Raw genomic sequence first — 22,285 nt, 5'->3', positions numbered from 1 at the left:
TCGAGGGAAAATTAATATGTCATGCAATCTATCTTGAAGTGTTTACATTTTAGAATGATGAGGAACATGAATTAAGCTAATAGTCGTCGTTTTTCGCAGGGAGGTTTCTTATCAAAAAAAGAAAGCCACAAAAATGTTTCTGTCAGTCAGCATCTTGCTGGGAATTGGTGATAAGGTTTATCAAATGTGCATTTAATTGCTTACAATTAAAGACAAGGAAGAGATCTAGTATCTGAAGGAGCAAATTTGCAATTTCAAAGAACATGTATTTTTTTATTAATTAACCAAAAATGTTTTCACCTCATTACTTTTTTATTGATGACTGCAGTGAATTTTTTTTTTTTTTAAACAAATGTTGCATTATTTTTAGATAATTGGTTTGATTAAAGGTATAGTAGTTTTGATTAATTTTTTTTTCCATACAGAATCAAAGAAGTCAGAGGTAACCTTCTTTGGGTCGGAATACATCTTCTATGATTTCATGGCACAAGGCATGGATCCCATCAGTAGTCAGACAGACAGGGTGGAATTCTATTTCAGAACCAAACACCATACCAGCTTCCTCTTCTACACAGGTAAAAACCAGACTCCAACCAGATACCCACACCAGTATGAAATTTAAAAGAAAAAAAATTGTCCAGATTATAGGACCTGTGATGTTTTATTAAAGTACATGTTTTAATATGAAAATGAGAGTCACCAGACACGGACAGTGATCTGATTTCATTAGTGTCTTTTTAAAAAACAAAAACCAAAAAAATATTCCAGAAAATTTTACGTGTATGTAATATGTGAAAGTCATTCAGACTATCACATTAAACATATATTCAAAACAAATATGTGAATACATCAATTTCAATCTTATTTTGGTTTCACATCATGCAAAAATCTTGTATGATACATATGCCTCTTAAAGGGGAAGAACAGGAAACATATTTTTGGCCATCCTAACTTTCAGGAACTTTTTAAGTCAATGTTTTACCCTTTTTGTGAGGTTTTTAAGTCAGTTTTGTACTATAGTGCTCAGATCCCTTGATCTACCAACTTACAGCAATAATAGTGCCAAGTCTGCAGACCCGTATGATATTCCAGTTGATTTATTTCTAATTAACTTTGGTATAGACTTGGTGTATTTTATGAGGTATGAACTTGTTAACAATTGCAACGAATCAGGTAGGGTCATATAACTATAATCAAAGGTTTTGGTGCATTTAGGTTACAGTAGCTAGTTTTCTCAAATTTCCTTGAGTATATATGTTTCTTTTCAATGAAAATTTCATATGAAATGAAATTTATATTGATTAAAGCTATTTATAGTTTTAATCAATATACCAGTTATATACATGTATATATATGCCTTATAAAGCAGTGGTAACTGGTAATTCAAGTACTTTAATACCTTGTACTCAGATAAAAGAGCAGATATAATTATTTTTTACCTGACTATTCAGATACCATTATGCTGGCCAGTTCAATGATGTAATGGGTTGCAGTTTTGTTCTATCATTCCCAAGTATATCTTTAATTCTGATCCAGAAATCCTGTGCACACAATCAGAGTACTTTCTTTGTATGCCAAATAAGAACTACTGTATATTTTCCACCATAATAATCAAGTGAACTTTTTAGGAGCAAGACATGAAAGTAAGTCCTACCTTGACCAAAACTGAATGAGTAATGCATCTAGGGATATAGCAGCACCAGACTTGCTTCAGACTTCCTGAAATTCTACATGTATATTGTCTTAATAAGTGGGCAGATTGACGATGTTGAGGCAATATACTTGAAGTTGCGGGTTCGAATCCACTGCGAGACGTGGAGACCGGTCCTTTGGATGAGACCGTAAAACCAAGATACCGTGTCGCAGTAGGTGTTGGCATGAAAAAGATCCCTCACTTCTCAATGGCCTTGAATGCTGAGTATAGGTATAAATTTACAGCCTTCCACTGGCAAGTGGTGGCGTCTTCATATGAGTGAAATATTCTCGAGAGGGACATTAAACAGCAAACAAACTTGAAGTCTGCCCTTACCAAACTTGTATTGATGATGCATCTAGTGATACTTATGAATGGTCTTGCTTAAGACTGCTGCAAGTGAAGTTTTTCAAGGAATCACTGTCTAATGTGTTGGGTATTCCTGGTCATTAATGACAGCTGCATGGTGACTTCATTGAGATAATTTGCATAACAGATGAATATAAGTTGTTTAAGGAAAAGTCTGTAATGCAGAACGAGTGTAGCTAATAGATCTTGCCAATGAACATTCATTTGGTAGGAGATTTTTTGCCTTAATACTTATCAATTACATTTATTGAGGTGAACTTCATTGTGTTTGATTACCTATTATTATTGTCTTTGCCCATTTCCTATTTTCGTAAATGAATACATTAAAACACGCTTAATAACAAAGTGCCAGGGACAGATGATTTTGATTCATAATAAATGTAATTTGTTATATCTGTTAGTATCACAATACAGTTTAAAGTCACTGAGAATGAAAATCACTTCGCTCTAAGTGTCAATTCATTATATGCTTGTTCGCTATAAGCATGTTTTACTGTACATGTATAAACTACCTTCCAGGAGAAAAGAGTGACTACATTAGTATTGCTCTGAAGAATGGGAGAGTCATGGTAATAGTGAACCTGGGTGGTGGAGAGGCTAAGTTAGATATAGGTCCAAGTGGTTACCGCTTCGATGACAACCAGTGGCACCACCTACTGTTAACCAGACAATCAAGGAAGGTAACTCTACCATTGACATAAATATATGTCTTATATTGCAAGAATAGGAATCAGACATAATAATAAATAGGATTTGCAGTCATGTAATATTTTGGATGTAATTTTATTTTTGGTATATTATTTGCTTTTAGCACCATTTCATAGTTGAATGTGTAGGGAAATGTTTTTATTATGATATTACTGGTAGCTTTATGGTCATTTATGTCATATTAATGATAAAATGCTACTGTTTTAGCACTGACTAGTTTTAAAAAAGTTAAGCCTGCAATGAAATTCTTCGAGAATTTGAGAAATGACTTGAAGCTACTAAGTATTAAGCACGATTTATAGATATACACAGATTAGATTAGATTACACTCTGCAGCTACTACCAACACTCTGCACTTCTAACCCTGTTCTTTGAATCGACTTTTTTTGTGTTCTCTATTGAGTTCAGTTTCTTTACTTATTGAAAAGCTGACAATAGGAAATGCCAAGTACATAGTAAGTAACCATGGCAATGGTAAGTTACCATGGTAGCATGTGCATGAAACCCCTTCCTCTAGGCTTGTCTTGCCAGTATGCAAATTTATCTCACTGTTGTTGATATTGGTGTTGTTGAATGCTGATCGAACCATTTGATGAAAATATTGACCTCCAAGTCATAATGTTGTGAGATACCTAGTTTGTCTGTTAATTGGGGCTAAAACAGTTCAGTATAGGTACATCAGCTTTGGTATATTTAAGCTATGTTCCTGCTAATCAGTCAGGTGTTAGAGATATCCATACTTGTTTCATTGACAGGTGTCTGGTTGGAGAGGTATGAAAGATTTGCTTACTGAGCTGAGATAAAATGATTCTTTGACAAATAAATTGTGATTAAGTTGAGATGGCTTAGTTCATAGGAGTGTGGTCACTGAGCTAAGAATAAGATAGCTACTTTGGCAGCATTGATTAGTAATTTGAGATAGCATGGGTGTGTGACAAGTGTTTGGCTGATATAGCATGGCTGTTTAACAGGTGCCTGAGGTCAGTAAACTGAGATGGCATGGCCGCTTTACAGGTGTCTGGCCAGTGAATTGAGATAGCATGGCTGTTTGACAGGTGCCTGGCCAGTGAATTTGAGATAGCATGGCTGTTTGACAGGTGCCTGTTTAGCAATCTGAAATAGCATGGTTGTGTAACAGGTTCTTGGTCAGTAGGTTGAAATAGCGTGGTTGTTTGATAGGTGTCTGGTCAGTGAGCTGAGATAGCATGCTTATTTAACAGGTGTATTGGTCAGTTTGTTCAGATAGCATGTTTGTTTGATAGGTGTCTGGTCAATAAGCTGTGATAACATAGTTACTTGACAGGTGCTTGGTCAGTAGGTTGAGATATCATGATTTTTAGCTCACCTCGACGAAGTCGAGATGAGCTTATGCTATACCCCCGGCGTCGGCGTCGGCGTCGGTGTCGGCGTCGGCGTTAGCGTCGGCGTCCCAGGTTAAAGTTTTAGGAGCAAGTCCCATTCCCAAGTAACTATAAGCCCTACCTGGACCAAACTTGCATGGATGATGCATCTAGGGATGGACACTACCAAACTTGCTTCGGATGCTGGATCTGACCTAGATTTTCCAGATGAGTGACCAGGTTAAAGTTTTAGGAGCAGGTCCATTCCCAAGTAACTATAAGCCCTACCTGGATCAAACTTGCATGGATGATGCATCTAGGGATGGACACTACCACACTTGCTTCGGATGCTGGATCTGACCTAGATTTTCCGGATGAGTGACCAGGTTAAAGTTTTAGGAGCAGGTCCATTCCCAAGTAACTATAAGCCCTACCTGGATCAAACTTGCATGGATGATGCATCTAGGGATGGACACTACCACACTTGCTTCGGATGCTGGATCTGACCTAGATTTTCCAGATGAGTGACCAGGTTAAAGTTTTAGGAGCAGGTCCCATTCCCAAGTAACTATAAGCCCTACCTGGACCAAACTTGCATGGATGATGCATCTAGGGATGGACACTACCACACTTGCTTCGGATGCTGGATCTGACCTAGATTTTCAGTGAGTGACCAGGTTAAAGTTTTAGGAGCAGGTCCCATTCCCAAGTAACTATAAGCCCTACCTTGTCCAAACTTGCATGGATGATGCATCTAGGGATGGACACTACCACACTTGCTTCGGATGCTGAATCTGACCTAGATTTTCTGGATGAGTGACCAGATTAAAGTTTTAGGAGCAGGTCCATTCCCAAGTAACTATAAGCCCTACCTTGACAAAACTTGCATGGATGATGCATCTAGGGATGGACATGGCCACACTTGCTTCGGATGCTGGATCTGACCTAGATTTTCTGGATGAGTGACCAGGTTAAAGTTTTAGGAGCAGGTCCATTCCCAAGTAACTATAAGCCCTACCTGGACCAAACTTGCATGGATGATGCATCTAGGGATGGACACTACCACACTTGCTTCGGATGCTGGATCTGACCTAGATTTTCCAGATGAGTGACCAGGTTTAGATTTAGGAGTAGTCTCGTTCCCAAGTAACTATAAGCCCTACCTGGACCAAACTTTCATGGATGATGCATCTAGGGATGTACACTAACCAACCTGCTTTGAATGCTGGATCTGACCTAGATTTTCCACATGAGTGAATTTTAGCCATATTTTAACCAAATTAGCATGGATGATTTATCTAGGGATGGACACTTCCAGACTTGCCTTGGATTCTGAATCTGATGTACATTTTCCAGATGAGTGACCAGGGTAATTTTTTTGGAGTAGCTATATAATATTATGGCCTGTTATGATTAAACTTGCATAGATGGTGCATCTAAGGATGAAAACTTCCAGACTTGCTTTTGATGTTGGAACTGACCAAAATTTTCTTGATTACTAAACAGGTCAAAAGTTTTTTGAGCAGGTCTATAATTAAATCAAACTTGCATGGATATTGATCTTGGGATGTTCCCTAACTAGAAAAAAAATATGATGTGAAATTTGCCTTACATGTAGATAACATTCGTCGAGGTGAGCTTCGTAATCTTTGATTACCTATGTTTTGACAGCTAGGTGCCCAGTGTAGTGAGCTGAGATAGCATGGTTGTTTGACAGGTGCCTGGTCAGTTAACTATAGGATAGTATAACTCTTATAAAGTTATCTGGTTAGTTAGGTGAGATAGTATAGTATATTTTTATTTTCAGGTTAGTTATTAGTGAGCTGATATAGATTGTTCTTGATAAGTGCTCACAGATAGCGTGGTTGTGTGATATGTGACTGGTTGGTGACCTGAGATAGGTTGCAAAGTATGTTTCAATTCCACATTGAGAATTATTCACATATGGTACTTTTTTTATATATGATTTAGAGCTTGTTTGGCCATTTCTGTTTGATATTTAACTAAAAGATACTAGCAAATTAAACTGACATTTCAGGCGTTGTGTGGATTTAGAACCTCCGAGTTTGTTTAATCAGAATTGTACGTGTCAGTGAAAGCTTGTCAGCCATTTTATCATTTTTCATTATTATAAAGGCTTCTGTTTGTTCTGTAGGTGGCCACTAGTGAAGGTTAATGTTTAATTTAAATAAAACTAACCTTTTGTGGAGGTTTGATCTCTTTATTATCAAAAAAATCATGTGGAATGTGGCATTTTGTGGGTAAAAAATATAGCGTCTGTGAGAATAAGTATAATCAGATTTTGTTTTTCAGACCAGCTAGGATATCATTTAGGATTTGTCAATCAAGTCTATCCTGAATCTCCCTTTCAATGTTAAAGTCCAATAAAACAGTGGACTCTACGTTACTGTGGTCAGATGATGGAAATGTAATTGATATTTGCATGTTTCATAAGCCCTTATGACTAAAGACTGGGTCTTTTTCATTACTCAGGGGCCACTGACTTGAAATGAGGGGTGTTTGGTTAATTTTCCAGTTGATCAGTGTAGTGCTATAATGGACTTAAGTGATAATTGTACTGGTCTGATCTGATTCCATTCTGTCAGCCATGTTGACTGAGGACTTCTGGGATTTCTATTCATTTTTGCTCTCTGTGTGCATTCTTTCCCCCTGTGTATTGCTTCAATTGATTTTGGGAGAAATCAGTCATATTTATAGACAATAAGAATTAATGAAAAGGTTTCATGTTAGAACTGAGAATACACTGAAAAAGAGATACAGTGTATTTCTGTCCAAAGGACAGAAATAGGGTGAAATCTGAGAAAATTTTTGATTTCTGCGAATAGGATCAAATTCAAACCTTGAACCAACCCCACAGTAGTTACATAATTTTTTTATTTGGTATTTATTAGGTCACCTGAGTTTACTCAGGTGACCTATTGCTATCTGTTTTCGTCCGTCGGCGTGCGTCGTCCGTCGTGCGTTAACATTTGAACATTTTCAGCTTCTTCTCTGGAACCACTGAACCAATTTCAACCAAATTTGGCACATAGCATCTATATGTGAAGGGGAGTAAAAATTGTGAAATTCATGACCCCTACCCCCTGGGGCCTGAGGGGTGGGGCTAAAACCATCAGAATTAATGCAATCTTTAAAAATCTTCTTCTTTACTCCTGGGCATCAAGCAGGCAAACTGTTGGCATGAATGTAATAAGCATTGAGCCCTCTACCTAAATTGTGAAATTTATGGCCCCAGGGTCAGGGGTTCTGGTGCTAGGGTGGGGCTCTGTTGAATATGTAGTGAAAAACATTATTCTTAAAAAATCTTCTCCTCTGCTCTTGGGTATTTAGGAAACAAACAATATGCATAGTTATGATGAGGAAAGGTGTCTCTTCTAAAATTGTGAATTTCATGGCCCCTGGGTCAGGGGTTCTGGTGTTAGGGCGATATCTAATGATTATATAGTGAAAATGCATTAATTATTCAAAAATCTTCTCCTCTGCTCCTGGGTATTAAGCTGATGAACTAAGTACATAGTTATGATGAGAAAAAGTGCCTCTTCCAAAATTGTGAATTTCATGGCCCAAGGGTCAGGGGTTCTGGTGTTAGGTTGGGACTCTGTTGAATATATAGTGATAATGCATTATTTCTTTAAAAAGCTTCTTCTGTGCTCTTGGATATTATGAAAACAAAATAAATACATAGTTATGATGAGTAAAGGTGCCTCTTCCAAAATTATGAATTTCATGGCCCTAGGGTCAGGGGTTCTGGTGTTAGGGCAGTGTTCTGTTGAATATACATGTATAGTGAAAATGCATTATTTCTTTTAAAAATCTTCTCTCATCCAGGGCAAACAAACTGAAGGCATAGTTATGATGAATAAGGGTGCCTATTCCTATGTTGTGAATTTCATGGCCCCTTGGTCAGGGGTTCTGGTTTTAGGGCGGGGCTCTAATGATTACATAGTAAAAATGCAATAATTCTTTGACAATCTTCTCCTTTTCTCCTGGGTAATAAGCCGATGAACTAAGAGTATAGTTATGATATGTAAGGGTGCCTGTTCCAAAATTGTGAAATTCATGGCCCCTAGGTCAGGGGTTCTGGTGTTAAGGTGGGGCTCTGTTGAATATATAGTGATAATGCATTATTTCTTTAAAAATCTTTTTCTTTGATCCTGGGTATTTAACAAACAAACTGATGCATAGTTATGATGATCGAGTAAAGGTGCCTCTTCCCAAATTATGAATTTCATGGCCCCTAGGTCAGGGGTTCTGGTGTTAGGGTGGGGCTCTAATGATTACATAGTAAAAATGCAATAATTCTTTGAAAATCTTCTTCTTTTCTCCTGGGTATTAAGCTGATGAACTAAGAGTATTGTTATGATATGTAAGGGTGCCTCTTCCAAAATTGTGAATTTTATGGCCCCTGCATCATGGTTCTGGTGTTAGGGCAGGGCTCTAATGATTACATAGTGAAAATGCATTAATTCTTTGATAATCCTCTGCTCTCTTTCTGGGTATTAAGTAAGCTTACTAAATGTAAAATTATGATGAGCAAGTGTGCCTCTTTCGAAATTGTGAATTTCATGGCCTCTGGTTTAAAACATGAATCCATTGTGGCGAAGTTGTTGCATGATACTCAGGTGACCTATAAGGCCCGTGGGCCTCTTGTATTAATACAAAAATGAGATTACCATTATATAGTTATTTTCACTAGTAGCATGTACATAATGCAAAATAGCATTCTTCATAGATCAATCCATTAACAAATTGATAATATGTTGAATAATTTATTTAAATGAATATTATAAAAAATGTAAACGTTTCAGTAATTTTATCATGTTTATACGTACTGAATACGTGGGATTAATTAATGCTATGTAATTGGTCACAAATTTAACACGAAAATTTATCACAGCTAGAATACATTAAATGCATTTAATTTAGACAATTAATATGCAATGGAGATCCAAGAAACCCTTTTAATTTTCTACCTGTAGATTGAAGAGAAATTTAGATTTCGTTGAAAAAAGCATGTTTACAGAATTAATTTGTGAACCACGACAGGTCATGTGATATATGTCAAGAAATGCTTTATGATGAATGCAGTTGTTTGGTATCTCTAATATCATGGCTACTGAATGTGAATTCGAATTAGTTACAACCATCTTTATGTATTTTAACCTCTAAATTTTTATAGTGTTATAGACTGATTTTATTTGAAAGTCATTGATTTATAGGGTTATGATTTTTAATTTTGGATAACAGGTACAACTCACTGTGGATGGGATTCACACTACAGAGCGCAGCATGGTGGGCGTGTTTACAATGCTGGACAGTAAGGTGCTGTATGTCGGAGGACATCCCCATGCCACAAGACTCGGACAGGGGATCATTGTCACTAACAACTTCAAAGGGTGTATGAAAAAGGTTGGTTGAACCAGGAAATAAAATGGTCAAGGAATTACATGGGATTTAGTCTCATTATTGAATATATTTATATTATTTAGAATACAGTCAAACCTGCTTTAGTGACCCATTGTTTTACATTTAAGTAATTTCTGGTCATGTGCAACAATAAAGGATTCAGAAACCTTACTTCATTTAGTTGCCTCCTGTCTAATATGCCTAAAAAAAAAAAGAGATTTTATCCATAGATATGCCTTGAATTCTGTATAAATAGCATCCATTTCAACCTACCTACTTATTCAATATTTATCCTGTGTCAGGAGAGGGCAAGCAAACACTCTTTTAAGGATGGCCTTATCAAAAAGTTTGTGGATTTGTACGTGTGATAAAATTTCTGCTTACAAAATTTATATATATATAAGCAAATGAAACAAGAATTCAAGAAGTTTTGGAAATTTTAGCTTGATACATTGATAATTTGCCAATTTATTATCAGATACAAAAGACATTATCGCGCGATCGCCAGTACATATGTAGCTGCCATTGAATTTTATGACATTTGACAATGTCATTGCATGCTCCTCAATTCTGCTCCACCTGTCTCGATGCATTTTTCTTGACAAGATACCCTAGAGTTGAATACTAACCAAAACCTGACTTATTTACATAATTTTAAATTTTCTTGAACAGCAGATTTCAAAACACAATATACTTAATGAATCTATATGAAAGAGAAAGATCGCTTGCTTGGCTTTGTCAGCTTAATCCGTTTGTCGGAATTCAATTTCTACTGTTACTTTTCAACGTGACTACAGACTTTGGATACTCTGACAGCGAATCAGCTTTAAATATGCCTTTTCTCTCTCTTAATCTGTGGTCTTCTGTTATGAACAGATAATTTAAATCTACAATAAGATTTCAGAAAAGTGACAAAATAAGAGAAAAATTGTAAAATTTATAGAACTCAAAAGTGAATTAGTGAGAGAATTAACTGACAATTGCTCATATCAAAAAAAAAATTATCTGTTAGACTCGCAGTTGAAATACATATACGGCACATTTTAAAGTTGCACTGCATGCCTGGCTATGCTAGCTATAGTGCTTACAAAAACATGGACAAATTATTCCAATATAAAACATAAGTCTTGTATAAAGTTTATTCTGTAGACAGAAAGGATTGATGTACCTTAAGCATGCAGTTTTCATTTTATGGTCCTAGCTGTTCACAAACTTTTTGATAAGCCAGCTGGTAAAAGAGATTTGGTTGGGGGAAATGAGATAGCCCTGTAATGAATAGTTGAAATTAAAAAAAAACAAAAAGAAAAAATAAAATAATATTGTCTTGATTATATTGTTACAATAGTGATCTTAAATTTAATTCCTTAATTAGATTTTCATCAATACTGTAAATCACTTTTTATTTGCGAGAACTTTATGATTGCATAATTAGGCAAAACGGTCTGCTCTCAAAAATTTTTCTCTTAATTAAAAAAAAAACCTGAATTCATGAACATTTTGTCTTGCTTATAAATACCAAATACCTATCTTGCTAAAATAAGATGTTTTTTCTGTGCTACAGTACATTATTTTAAAAACATTTTATTATATTAAAGAGATTAATGAAATAAAATGAAAACTACTTTTATTGTGCCTTAATTTTATTGGAATGGATTCTTCATTACTCTGGTAAAGCTTATATAATTACTGGTATAACTATAGTATGTAACATTAAATCAAGGCCTAACAAGATCTGATAAGAAATAATGCCTATAAATGTATTAATTAGCTTCAGAATTTGATATTCATCTTAAAAGTACATGTAGTATTTTAAGTTAATGTAAGGACAGTAAGGGAGAGAAAATTTAATTACGAATTAGCACAATAACTCTTTTACATGCTTTTTTTCGTTTCTTCTTTTCATATGTAGATTTCATTGATTTACAATCCCTTAGGGTGGCAGAGATAATACCTGTACTTTATTAATTAAAATATGAAGTGAAATTGATTTCCACTCTGCTTTTGTAAATAGATGGAAAGGCATTTATTAATTTTAAAGGCGTAAAATTACCTTTTTGATTGCTTTGTGGTATTTGTTGCAATCTCTTATTCAAATAAAAGTGCATTATCTTTATTTAATTGGAAACCTAGTCAGGTTATTACTTTTCCGAAGATCAGAAGTCTTGTCTTTTTTTAGAAAGTCTATACTGCCATAATTGAAGGCCAAATTGTTATTTGATCTATCATCAGCATTCTCTTTATGATATTTAAAATAAATAAATAAAAAAATTAAATGATTTTAGCAACCGTATTGCTTAGGGATGTGCGATTTTATCTGTATATCGGTATATCGTGATTTTTTTTATTATGATACAGAGACTAAAATTCCGGTATTCAGTATGTAGTTATTAATTCCAGGAATAACTAATTTTTTTGTTCAAACTCTTGAAGTTCAATTATAGGAATTGTAAAACGGTTGTAAAACAAAGGAATCCTAGCATCCAAACATGCTTTATTAATTATATGTAAATAAAATGAAAAAAAAAAAAGTGAAGTTATTAATGTTTTCGCACTATAATTGTTAGAAAAGTTATGAAATTCATTCAAATTCATAGTAAAAATTATGTGCAAAAGTATCGTGTTATTTTTTAGAAAAAAATTGTGATATATATCGCGATACAAAATTTTTGGTGATACCCATCCCTAATATTGGTACAACAACAGATTCCATTTTTTTCGAAGAATTTTATTAATTTTCATCTAAACCATTTTATTAAAGGTATATGCACTTGAACAGAATTGAAACTTTTGAACACGATGGGCAGGTTCAATGTCTTAGTCATAAACAATAAGAAGAAATCACTGTGTTCATATCTTATGTACCTAAGTCAGTGACGTGCAATGTGAAGGTTTTAATTTGGGAGAGCTGGGCTTAAATAGGCCTATAAGCCTGCCGCTAGCTGATCTATTTAGAGTATCGGGGACAAAACTCCCCGATGTAGAGCTACATACTGACAAGGTTTCCGGACATTGTGTAATAATGTTAGATCTTAGTCATTGATTTTTTTTCCGGAGAACGTAGTTTCGTTCCTGTCATTTTGACTTGCTTGTATGGTGATCATAACACTGTCTCTGTGCTCATCAGCTTCTGTTCTACGTGACAGTTTATTGAAAAGATTTTACAATCCTTTAATGTAATGTTTACTGTGAAGATTTTACAACCCTTTAATGTACAGTTTTTGAAGAACTTTTCTCAGATTAAACTGGGTTTATGTGTTTAAAGAATGTCAGCTCAATGGAATTCACAATCTATGTAAAAATAATCGATGTTTTCCCTGATAAAGTTGATGCAATTTCCTGATAATTGGATAAGAAATGTAAAAAAGAGAGTTTACTGGCTCCTTCAGTCATCAAATATTTGTTTTGGCTAATAGTTTATTTCTATTGAGAGAGACATCATTATATTCCTTTTCTGTTCCCTTGAGATCGAAGATCACCACATATATTGTTCCTGATCTAGCTTTGCCTTAATTAATGTCCATAACTCTATCTGTGAAAAAAAAATTAAAATCTTCATGCAGGATAGAAAGAAGTTATGTACAGTCAGTCAAGAGGTTCCTGTCAGATAACGGTCATATGTAAAGGTCAAGGTCACAAAAATTTACAGCAGCATTGGAATTGTATTAACGCTGGACTGTTAATTTGCCACTAATAATTTACTTGTAAAAGAAATGAAGTATCACATTTTCAAATAAAACTATTTATTTCGAATGATTATTTAGTCTTCTGTGTCTTAGAACAGTATATTACTGTCACTTTTTCTCCATCTTACATCAAAATAATGACAGAAATAATCCTAGATAAGATAATATCCTAGACAACTGGAAACCATTTCCGTATTTATGTGACAGAGGTTAACTTAAATTGTCATACAAGATCCATTGGCTTGGGTTCAGTTCGTGAAATATTACATTATGTACTGGTTTTCCAATATTTATAGGTTATTTACACCGCTGATGGCTTAAAGCTTGACCTGAGCAAAATGGCTTCCACCAAAAATAGTTTTGTCCAAGTGGAGGGAGCAATGACCTTCAACCAATGTCAAGATGTTGTGGAAACCAAACCCATTACTTTCACAACCTCTGAGTCCTTCATCCCCCTCCCTCGATGGGAGGTAAGCAGAGAGGGGGCCACCCTCTCATTCACATTCCAGACCAGTGAGGACAAAGGAGTGGTCATTTACAATAGTCGCAGAGGAAATTCAGACTTCTTTGCTTTCGAGATATTTGATGGTTATTTATGGTTTATTATAGATTTAGGTTCTGGTGCATTCAAAGATAGAATTACCACAAAAGTGAATGATAAAATGCAACACCATGTGTCCTTGAAACACTATGCTTCTGGAAAATCGGGCTCTTTTACACTGGACAATGAAACAAAAGACTACGTAGTGCCAGGGAATAGTACAAATTTGAACTTGGACGGGGAGCTATATGTGGGAGGTTTTGGAACCTCTAATGATGACATTCCTAAGGACCTTTGGGCAGGGACCCTGGGGTATGGGTATGTAGGATGCATGCAAGATCTAGTGGTAAATGGAAATAAAGTGGACCTTTTGATGGTGGCAAGAAAGAACAGCCGGTCGGGAATTGGGGATGAGTGCAAGGTTGAACCCTGGGCCAAGTGCTTGACTCGACCATGTCTGAATGGAGGGGTCTGCTCAGAGGGGTGGAATCGATACATGTGTGACTGTCGGGGTACTTCACACAGGGGCACACAGTGTCAGTCAGGTGAGTGAAAAATCTCTGAAAAGAGAATACTAAGTCTTATAGGTGACTATTGTACAGCTATGGGAATTATAGTGAGTACTACACAACACAGTACAGACATAATGTTAAACAGGTCGGGTACACTACCTTATATGGAAGACAATTTTCAACACGTGACGATGTTTTCGTCACACCCATTCTACAATCAATTGAATGAATCCCAAAGCATGACAGTCTACTACTTGTTTACGATTCAGTAGCGATGCGTGGTTTTCGTCGGTTTACTGCATAATATTTACTTTGTCACTGGAAAAACCGTAGAGCTTCTCTTTTACTTTATAAGGCTGAAATTGAAAGCTTATATTCCAAAGACACTGCTCCATGCTCACATTTAATATTGGAGTTGTTTTAGATGATTAATAGTTGCTTCAAATTCCGTACTAGTTAAAGCTTTGAGGTTTGCATGTACATTAAAACATTTTGAAAATATTGAGGGATTAAATAATAATTGCGCACCTTGTACTGCTGTCTAAAACTATATATGTACACGTATATCATGTGAAAAAAAAAACACTCGATGCTTTATCGACACGATAGCATCTACGTCTCTTTGAACAATTGTTTATAGGCCGATGTATTTTAAGTTGATATAAGGCTTCATAAATCAAATTTTGTAAATGTGAGCATAGAAATGAAAGATTATACATCATTTTTAATATTTCTGTTCATAAATCTCAAAAAGAATTGAAAATGAGTTTCCAAGGGACAATTCAAGTTGCCCTTTCTTTTCAACACAACTGAGTACTTGTAGTAGCCTATAATGCATTGCGACTCATTCATCAGTGGGTAAAGTAAACAGATAGCTAATTTACATGCAAATTTATGCTGACGTCAGAAAATCTAGTGGTCTCGACCTGTTAAACAGGTGGGTTGTACAGTTATGGGGATCATCATAGTAACACAGAACAGTAGGGTCAAAACTGTTCGACTTTTTTTTTAGCTATTCTGAGCCAAAGGCTCAAAGACCTAATGCTATGTCCATTTGTGCGGTGTGCGTAAACTTTTTAGGATATGGGCCATAACTCAAGAACCCCTTGGCCAATTATTGTCAAATTTGTCACAGGGTATCCTTGGCCCAAGGGCTTCAGTTTATATTAAAACTAGGTTTGTGACCCTTAAACAAGGGGAGATAATTAGGAAAATAGAAACAAAAGTACTGGTTGCTAAAAAATCTTCTTCTCAAGAACCACTGGGCAGATTATCACAAAACTTACACAAAAGGATGAGGATATGTTGTAAATTAAAATTTGCATGGGGATTTACCCTGGGGCAAAGGGTGTGGTCTCAAGGTCACTTCAAATATGACCAAAAATTACATTTTATTAAAATGTTGATATTTTGCTTACTATAAGGACTAGGATCATCAAATCTTGTCAGTTGATGCATCTAAGGACCTCATATCATGCTGACTCAAAAGTAGGTCACAATGACCTACTTTTTAAATTTTGTGGCCATCATTTTGCAAAATGATTTAGAGGCACATTTTGAAGAATTTAAGGCCTATGATCATCAAACTTTGTCAGTTGATGTATCTTGGGTCCTCGGAGTACGTCGACTAAAAAGTAGGTCACCTTGACCTACTTTTTGAATTTTATGGCTAATCTTTTTCAGAACAATTAAGGTCATTAATTCGAATACTGAGAGGTTTAGAATCAATAAAACTTGTAAGATGATGCATCTTGGGGCCATAAAACATATTTATTAAAAAGTAGGTCACAATGACAATGATACATCTTGGGTCCTCAAAAAACGTCAACTGAAAAGTAGGTCACTGTGACCTACTTTTGAAATTTTTTGGCTTTAATTAATACTAATTGGCTTAGAATCATCAAACTTTGTCAGTTGATGCATCTTGGGTCTTTGGAGTACAACAACTGACAATTAGGTCACTGTGACCTACTTTTGAAAATTTATGGCTTTAATTAAATATTTCAGGTAGCTTAGAATCATCAAACTTTGTCAGTTGATGCATCTTGGGTCCTCAAAGTATGTCATCTGAAAAGTAGGTCACTATGACCTACTTTTGAAATTTTATGATTATAATTTTGAAAATATTTTAGGTATTAATTGGCTTAGAATCATCAAACTTAGTTAATGCATCTTGGGTCCTCAGAGAATGACAAGTGATAAGTAGGTCACTATGACCAACTCTCAGGTACTAATTGGCTTAGAATCATCTTGGGTTCCCAGAGTGTTTCATCTAAAATGTAGATCATGATGACCTACCTTTGGAATTTCAAGGGTTTATCTAAATATACAGGATACTTGGAGGCTTCAAATAGAAGTGATAGGTTGTACAGTTTATCAGAAGAGCGATTCAAGGCCCTTGGGCCTCTTGTTTCATGAATTAGAAACTGTTAAGGAACATGGAGAGAATTTGAATGTGCACCCCAAAGCATTGACCATCTGTATTGTGCATATTTTTGAAGAATTTAAAATAAACAGTAGAAAGTATCATAGTGACATATTCCTACAGTTTAAACTGGTTGAAGCTCAACAGCTTTGATCAGAGAGCAGAATGGGTGAAGGTCCTTTCTATATAAGGTTAACCATTAATTAACACAGAAAATGTACAATGCTCCTACATAGATGTTGTTGATGTAGTTCAAAAAGATAGTTACTGCCAAAATAAAGAATTCCCAGTAGATTTCATTTCTGGATCAATTGGCTGATTCTGAAGAAGTATCCATTTACAAGTGACAATTGTTTGTGAAACAGTAGTCACTAAGTCTATATAGCCAGCATATGAATCCTGGGCAAGATTCTTTATTGAAAGTCGGTAGGAATTTTTTTTTTGTACCAGGAGTGCCATGAATATGACATGGACATACATCTAGTTTTTGAGGATGATTTTTAATGAATACTTAATTAATAATACATTGGTAAGGATCATTGGAGATATCTGATTTGATAACTGCTATTTCCACATAAATTTGGAATGAAATTTGAGGCTTTTGTACTTTGAAATATTAATCCTAGATATTGTGAATGAGAATAATGTATAACTCATAATGAACCAAGCAAATGATTACATACATTGAAGAAAAGATTTCTCAGTAATACATCTACATGATCTACAGTTGGGTTTAGGTAGTTGTGTAATTATTATAACCCTCATTATAAAATGTAGATTTTAGAAGAAATTCTAGATTTCACAATAAATCTTTGATTTGGAAAAATTACCAGGCCATCTTTCCCATTTTGATATTGAATGCCAAGATTATATAGAATTGTGGTTTATAAGATACCAGAACTCTCCACTATACTGCTCATTAGCAGCTCAGAACAACAAATTTGTAAGCGGAATTTGCATCAAATCAGAGACTTGGCATCTGTTTAGTAGGCTTGATTTGGTTTAATGCCCTTTCCATCCCCATTAGCTGTATATTAGGATCCTCTTCTTCTAATGCCTAAATGTCAACGCAGGGAAAAATTGTCCGAGATTCAGAAGATTAATCAGTGCTGAAATGTACTCTATCCAATCTAGCAGTTTCTGAGGATGTACTATTTAATATCTGATTCTAGCTGATTGTTAGTGCTGAGGTTTGAACAAGGAACCAGATAGGACCATTAAGTCTGTTCCAAGTTCTCATGTACTCACAAAGACAGTCTTGTTACAGGGTGTCTCTAAAGGTTTCTTCCTATTTCTGTCAGCTTTTCTTTAATCTCTTAGTAATCTACAAAATATATGGAAATTGGTTAACAAAGTATTCCCCCATCTCCATTATTGATTTATCTCCGAGGTTTGGTGTAGGCCAAGACTTACCAATGAAAAACACAGACAGTTATTTAATTTTAGAATGCTGCAGTCTTCTAGAACTTTCATGTCTGCCAGTGAATAATGTCTTTCAATTCCATTCCTAGCACTTAGTTTCTTTTTTTTTCTTTTTTTTTTTTTGGTAGCCTGAAAATAACTTATTCAGGCCTATAAGAAATTGGTATGTCCATGAATTAGTCAGCTTGTATCAAGAATATTTTTAACACCCATTGAATCGGTTACGGTACTACGGTATGTGAGTATGACAGCCGTGTTTCACCTGAAAGAAAAACCTATCAAAATCCCATTGTGGTGTAAAATACGCACCCCTTTCTCACAGAAAATTATTTTAGAAAAAAAGTGTGTATTATATTCAGCCAAATATGGTAACCAAATTTTTTATGGAGTTATATTTATTGTAATTATTGCAAGTTAATTATATACACCAAAGGAGTAAAAATACTAGTCAATGCCCTAATGGGAGATCATGCTTAGGTCTTCAAGTATTAGTATTTATAGAAATTAGGCCTGCACAATTTCAACTATATTGATGTCCGTTTAATCTAGGTTCAAAGCTACATACACCCACTATAATTCTATAGAACCAGCAAATTGCATGTGTACTAATGTATTGGTAAAGCTGATTAAGACACTTGAGAACATGGGACATTACAGAGGTTGAAATGTTTGATTCCCTTAATGGTATGGAAATCAAGAGAAATCAAATGGTATGGCATTTGTTAGACTATTTGAGCCAATTAGATTCCAATCTCTTAGAAATGTTACATAATCTTGAATCAATACGAGTATATCTTTTCAACTATCATAAGACAAACATGACTGCTTAGAAACTAAACTTGCTTGGTACAGAGAAATATTGCAAAGTTTAAATTATTTCAGTGTATATTCAAATTTAAGCTCTTTAGTCATTTACATTTATCATATCATTAAATCATATTTATATTTTGATAATTATTTTGAATTAATCTAAGCTCACCATGTACAGAGCTTATATACATGTATAATATAATAAGCTGCTGAAATATGAAACATGCAAAAAATAGTACTATGAATTTGATATAACACAGTGTCTGAATTTTATAATACTTTTCAAAATTTAATGACAAATTAAAAATTTTTTAAAAATCATCAACTTTGAATAATTTACACTAAAACTTCTCAAAAAATATGTTGCTTAATTCCAGTGGCGGCCAGCCTATCCTTTGATGGAGGTCAGTACATGAAGGTCGTGTTTCCCGAGGAGTCTGAGACCGAGGTGGAGGATGTCTCTCTCCGGTTCCAGACGGAGAGAGAATCTGGACTCCTTCTGGTGACTTCCTCCCAGAAATCCGCGGACTCATTGATGCTGTACCTAGACAGGGGAAAACTCAAACTTGAGATCAACATCAACGGAAAGAGAGAGGTGGGGGATCTAAGTATTTGTGGGATGGAATTTTATCTTCTACAAAAATCTTAGTAACTGTATATTTGTATTTGATTTTAATCATGAATTATATGACTGTGTATATAAAGTTTAAAAAGGAGTTTCATATCAATTATTAAATGTAAAATTTAATTGTTAATTATTTTTGACATTTTATTGAAATTTAAACTATTTAAAATACTACAACAAAAGAAAATAATTTTAGGTTTTGCTAAGAGTAAAATACGGTTTTTGTAGCAAATGACAATTGGTCGAGAAAAACTAAATGACGGTGACTGGCACACAGTGTACTTTACTCGGCGCGGCGATACAGTCACTCTGAAAGTGGACAATAACGATCCAAGTGCAGGTATGCTAATGTCCCATTCACGCTAATTTTATCTTTTTTTATTGCACTGTTAATAGATACCATCAACTAAGATAAAATCCTAAAAATAACAAACTCCTTTAGAATGCCTTACTTTGTATCAATTCGTTCCTTATTTGAGTCATTTTTATAACCAGATCAAAATTTGTTCGCTACAAAAACAAAACCAAAAAAAACCATGAGGAATTCATATTAAGCCTTGTCTGTTTACAGAAATCAGATAATAGCAGTAATAATGTAAAGATTGAACATGACACATTAGTCTGTAGCTTTAGCAGCCAGACCGGTGATCTAACTCCTTCTAGGCAGACTTTGTATTGATCTATTCTTCTCTATTTTTCAGTAGCGTTTTCTTCCTCCTATGTGAAGGTCATGAACATAAAAATCTTGTTGCTAGGTTCCCCTGGCCCAATGCTTTCTGGTAATTATGTGTGTGTTTCCCTTTAGAGGCACCCTTACACTTCGTTCCTCCTACACAGTTCCTTCCCCTTGGAGAGTCGTAACTTTCTCTTCCTCTTTTTTCTTAACTTTTTTCGCTAGTTCCTAATTACTGTTTGTGTACTAATTTGAGTGAAATTAACATGTTTCGCATTGTAAGTTAATTTAATAAATCCATGAATCATGACCAAAATAATTCATGAAGTATATATGTTTAATCATAGATCATACAGTAGCACTGTACCAAATGCTGTTGACCTGTATTTATTATTCAATGCCAATTTTTGACTACAAAGACAAGTACACAGACAGTATATTAAATAGTCACTTCACCCTTTCAGCATCTCAATACTAGCTGATATGTTTTTCTCAGTGCTTTCAAATATTGGAGAGAAGTATTAAATTGTCTTGCTGGTTATATCAAATCTTTAATAATTTGCAAATATTCATGATAATCGACACAGTGTTGCCTTATGCTGTTAAATTGCTATGCATTAAAAGTTCCAATAATTGCATTTCCTCTGCTGTAACGATTGACTGCATGGTAAATATTGTGTTAATGTCGCATTATGTTTGTTAAAGATAATACATCATGTTCACTTGAGTTGGAAAAGATTATGCAAGTTAAAATGTGCCACTGTGCATACAAATAAGTTTTAAGATTTTTTTTGTATAATAGTTCATCAAATGTATTTCAATTGTCATTACCCTTTTAAGATTTTGGAGAGAGAAAAATTGCATGAGAATGTACAAGTAATAGGACAAAGCTATATCTTAGACTGAAAAAATTACCTTGATAGATGTAAAACATAAAGAATTCAAACAACTTGTGATCACTGTACACTATTTTAGTTTTAATTCTTAGGAAAAATGAGTGAATATAATCCCAAGATATAGTCAAATAGAAAAAAGCTATAAATTTAGAAGAATAAAAATGTTGCAGTGGTCTGGGATACATATACATGTACTACAATATGATGATAATACAAGATAAATACGGTTTTAATGTCATGCAAAAGATATATAATCAAATAAGCAAAATTTCAAACATTTGTGTTGATTTTAATAAATTTTTAAATATAGTTACTTTGTTGCTTTAGACACATATCCCAGAGTGCAGCAGTCTATGAACCTTCTTCAGATGGAGGCTGGACGAAGCCTTATGCCATTAGATGATTTATACCTACGCCAGATCCCGGGATTTGTGGGATCTATGCAACAACTGTACTTTAACAACAAAGAGATTATTCAGCTCGCCAAGGCAAACTCGCTTCCAAATGTCAATATAACAGCCAAGTTTGACAGTGACAAACCAGTGTTGAAAGACACTGTGACTTTTAAATCAAAAGATTCTTATGTTGCACTTCCAAAATTACAAGCCAGGAATCAGTTTTCCATTTCATTCCAGTTTAAGACTGTAGAATCAGATGGTTTGTTAATGTATAATGGTGGACAGGGGCAGGACTTCATAGCTGTTGAGCTGCAGGATGGGTATCTTCATTTACTGTTTAATATGGGGGGTGGATCACAGAGGGTGGTGGTCAACACTCAACAACGACTCAACGACAACCAGTGGCACCTGGTCTCCATACAACGACCTGGCTTGGAACAGATGCAGATCCGAGTGGACGATGAACACCCCACCATCAGTGACCTGTCCGGATCAACTAGCGTGCATCTGGATCTGACTGGAAATCTGTATGTTGGAGGAGTCAGTAAATCCATGTACAACAATATGCCGTACTCTTCCCGTCATGGCTTCCAGGGGTGTATGGCCTCCGTAGACTTCAACGGACAGGGCCCTAACCTGGTGAGACAGGCTCTGAAGATTTATGCTGTGGAAGAAGGTTGTCAAGGTAACAGTAAAAACAATAGCGGTTTGATTACTATGGGAAATATATGTATCAGTTTTTAGAACTGTCTACCATTCTATT

General features: G+C 35.1%; 1 protein-coding gene across 6 annotated transcripts in view; it reads left to right on the top strand.

The window, feature by feature from the left end:
* Window positions 1-22,285, top strand: part of LOC133174100 (neurexin-1-like) — a 58,488-nt gene that overhangs the window by 12,219 nt on the left and 23,984 nt on the right. For 3 of the 6 annotated variants that reach the window (XM_061309164.1, XM_061309143.1, XM_061309173.1), the window contains exons 4-12: window positions 426-575; window positions 2,582-2,742; window positions 3,199-3,225; window positions 9,379-9,540; window positions 13,517-14,306; window positions 19,308-19,525; window positions 19,784-19,895; window positions 20,257-20,334; window positions 21,452-22,207. In XM_061309164.1, coding sequence (XP_061165148.1) covers window positions 426-575; window positions 2,582-2,742; window positions 3,199-3,225; window positions 9,379-9,540; window positions 13,517-14,306; window positions 19,308-19,525; window positions 19,784-19,895; window positions 20,257-20,334; window positions 21,452-22,207 — 2,454 coding nt within the window. Of the gene's footprint in view, window positions 1-425; window positions 576-2,581; window positions 2,743-3,198; window positions 3,226-3,525; window positions 3,542-9,378; window positions 9,541-13,516; window positions 14,307-19,307; window positions 19,526-19,783; window positions 19,896-20,256; window positions 20,335-21,451; window positions 22,208-22,285 lie in introns of those variants that run through there. The other 3 variants (XM_061309151.1, XM_061309156.1, XM_061309183.1) reach the window with 3 other exon arrangements.

This window comes from Saccostrea echinata, unplaced genomic scaffold, assembly GCF_033153115.1.
Source record: "Saccostrea echinata isolate AGI-Se365-2 ecotype Australia unplaced genomic scaffold, CSIRO_AGI_Sech_v1 ptg000002l, whole genome shotgun sequence".
NCBI classification, from domain to species: Eukaryota; Metazoa; Mollusca; class Bivalvia; order Ostreida; family Ostreidae; genus Saccostrea; species Saccostrea echinata.
This window is presented reverse-complemented; position numbering and strand designations above follow the sequence as displayed.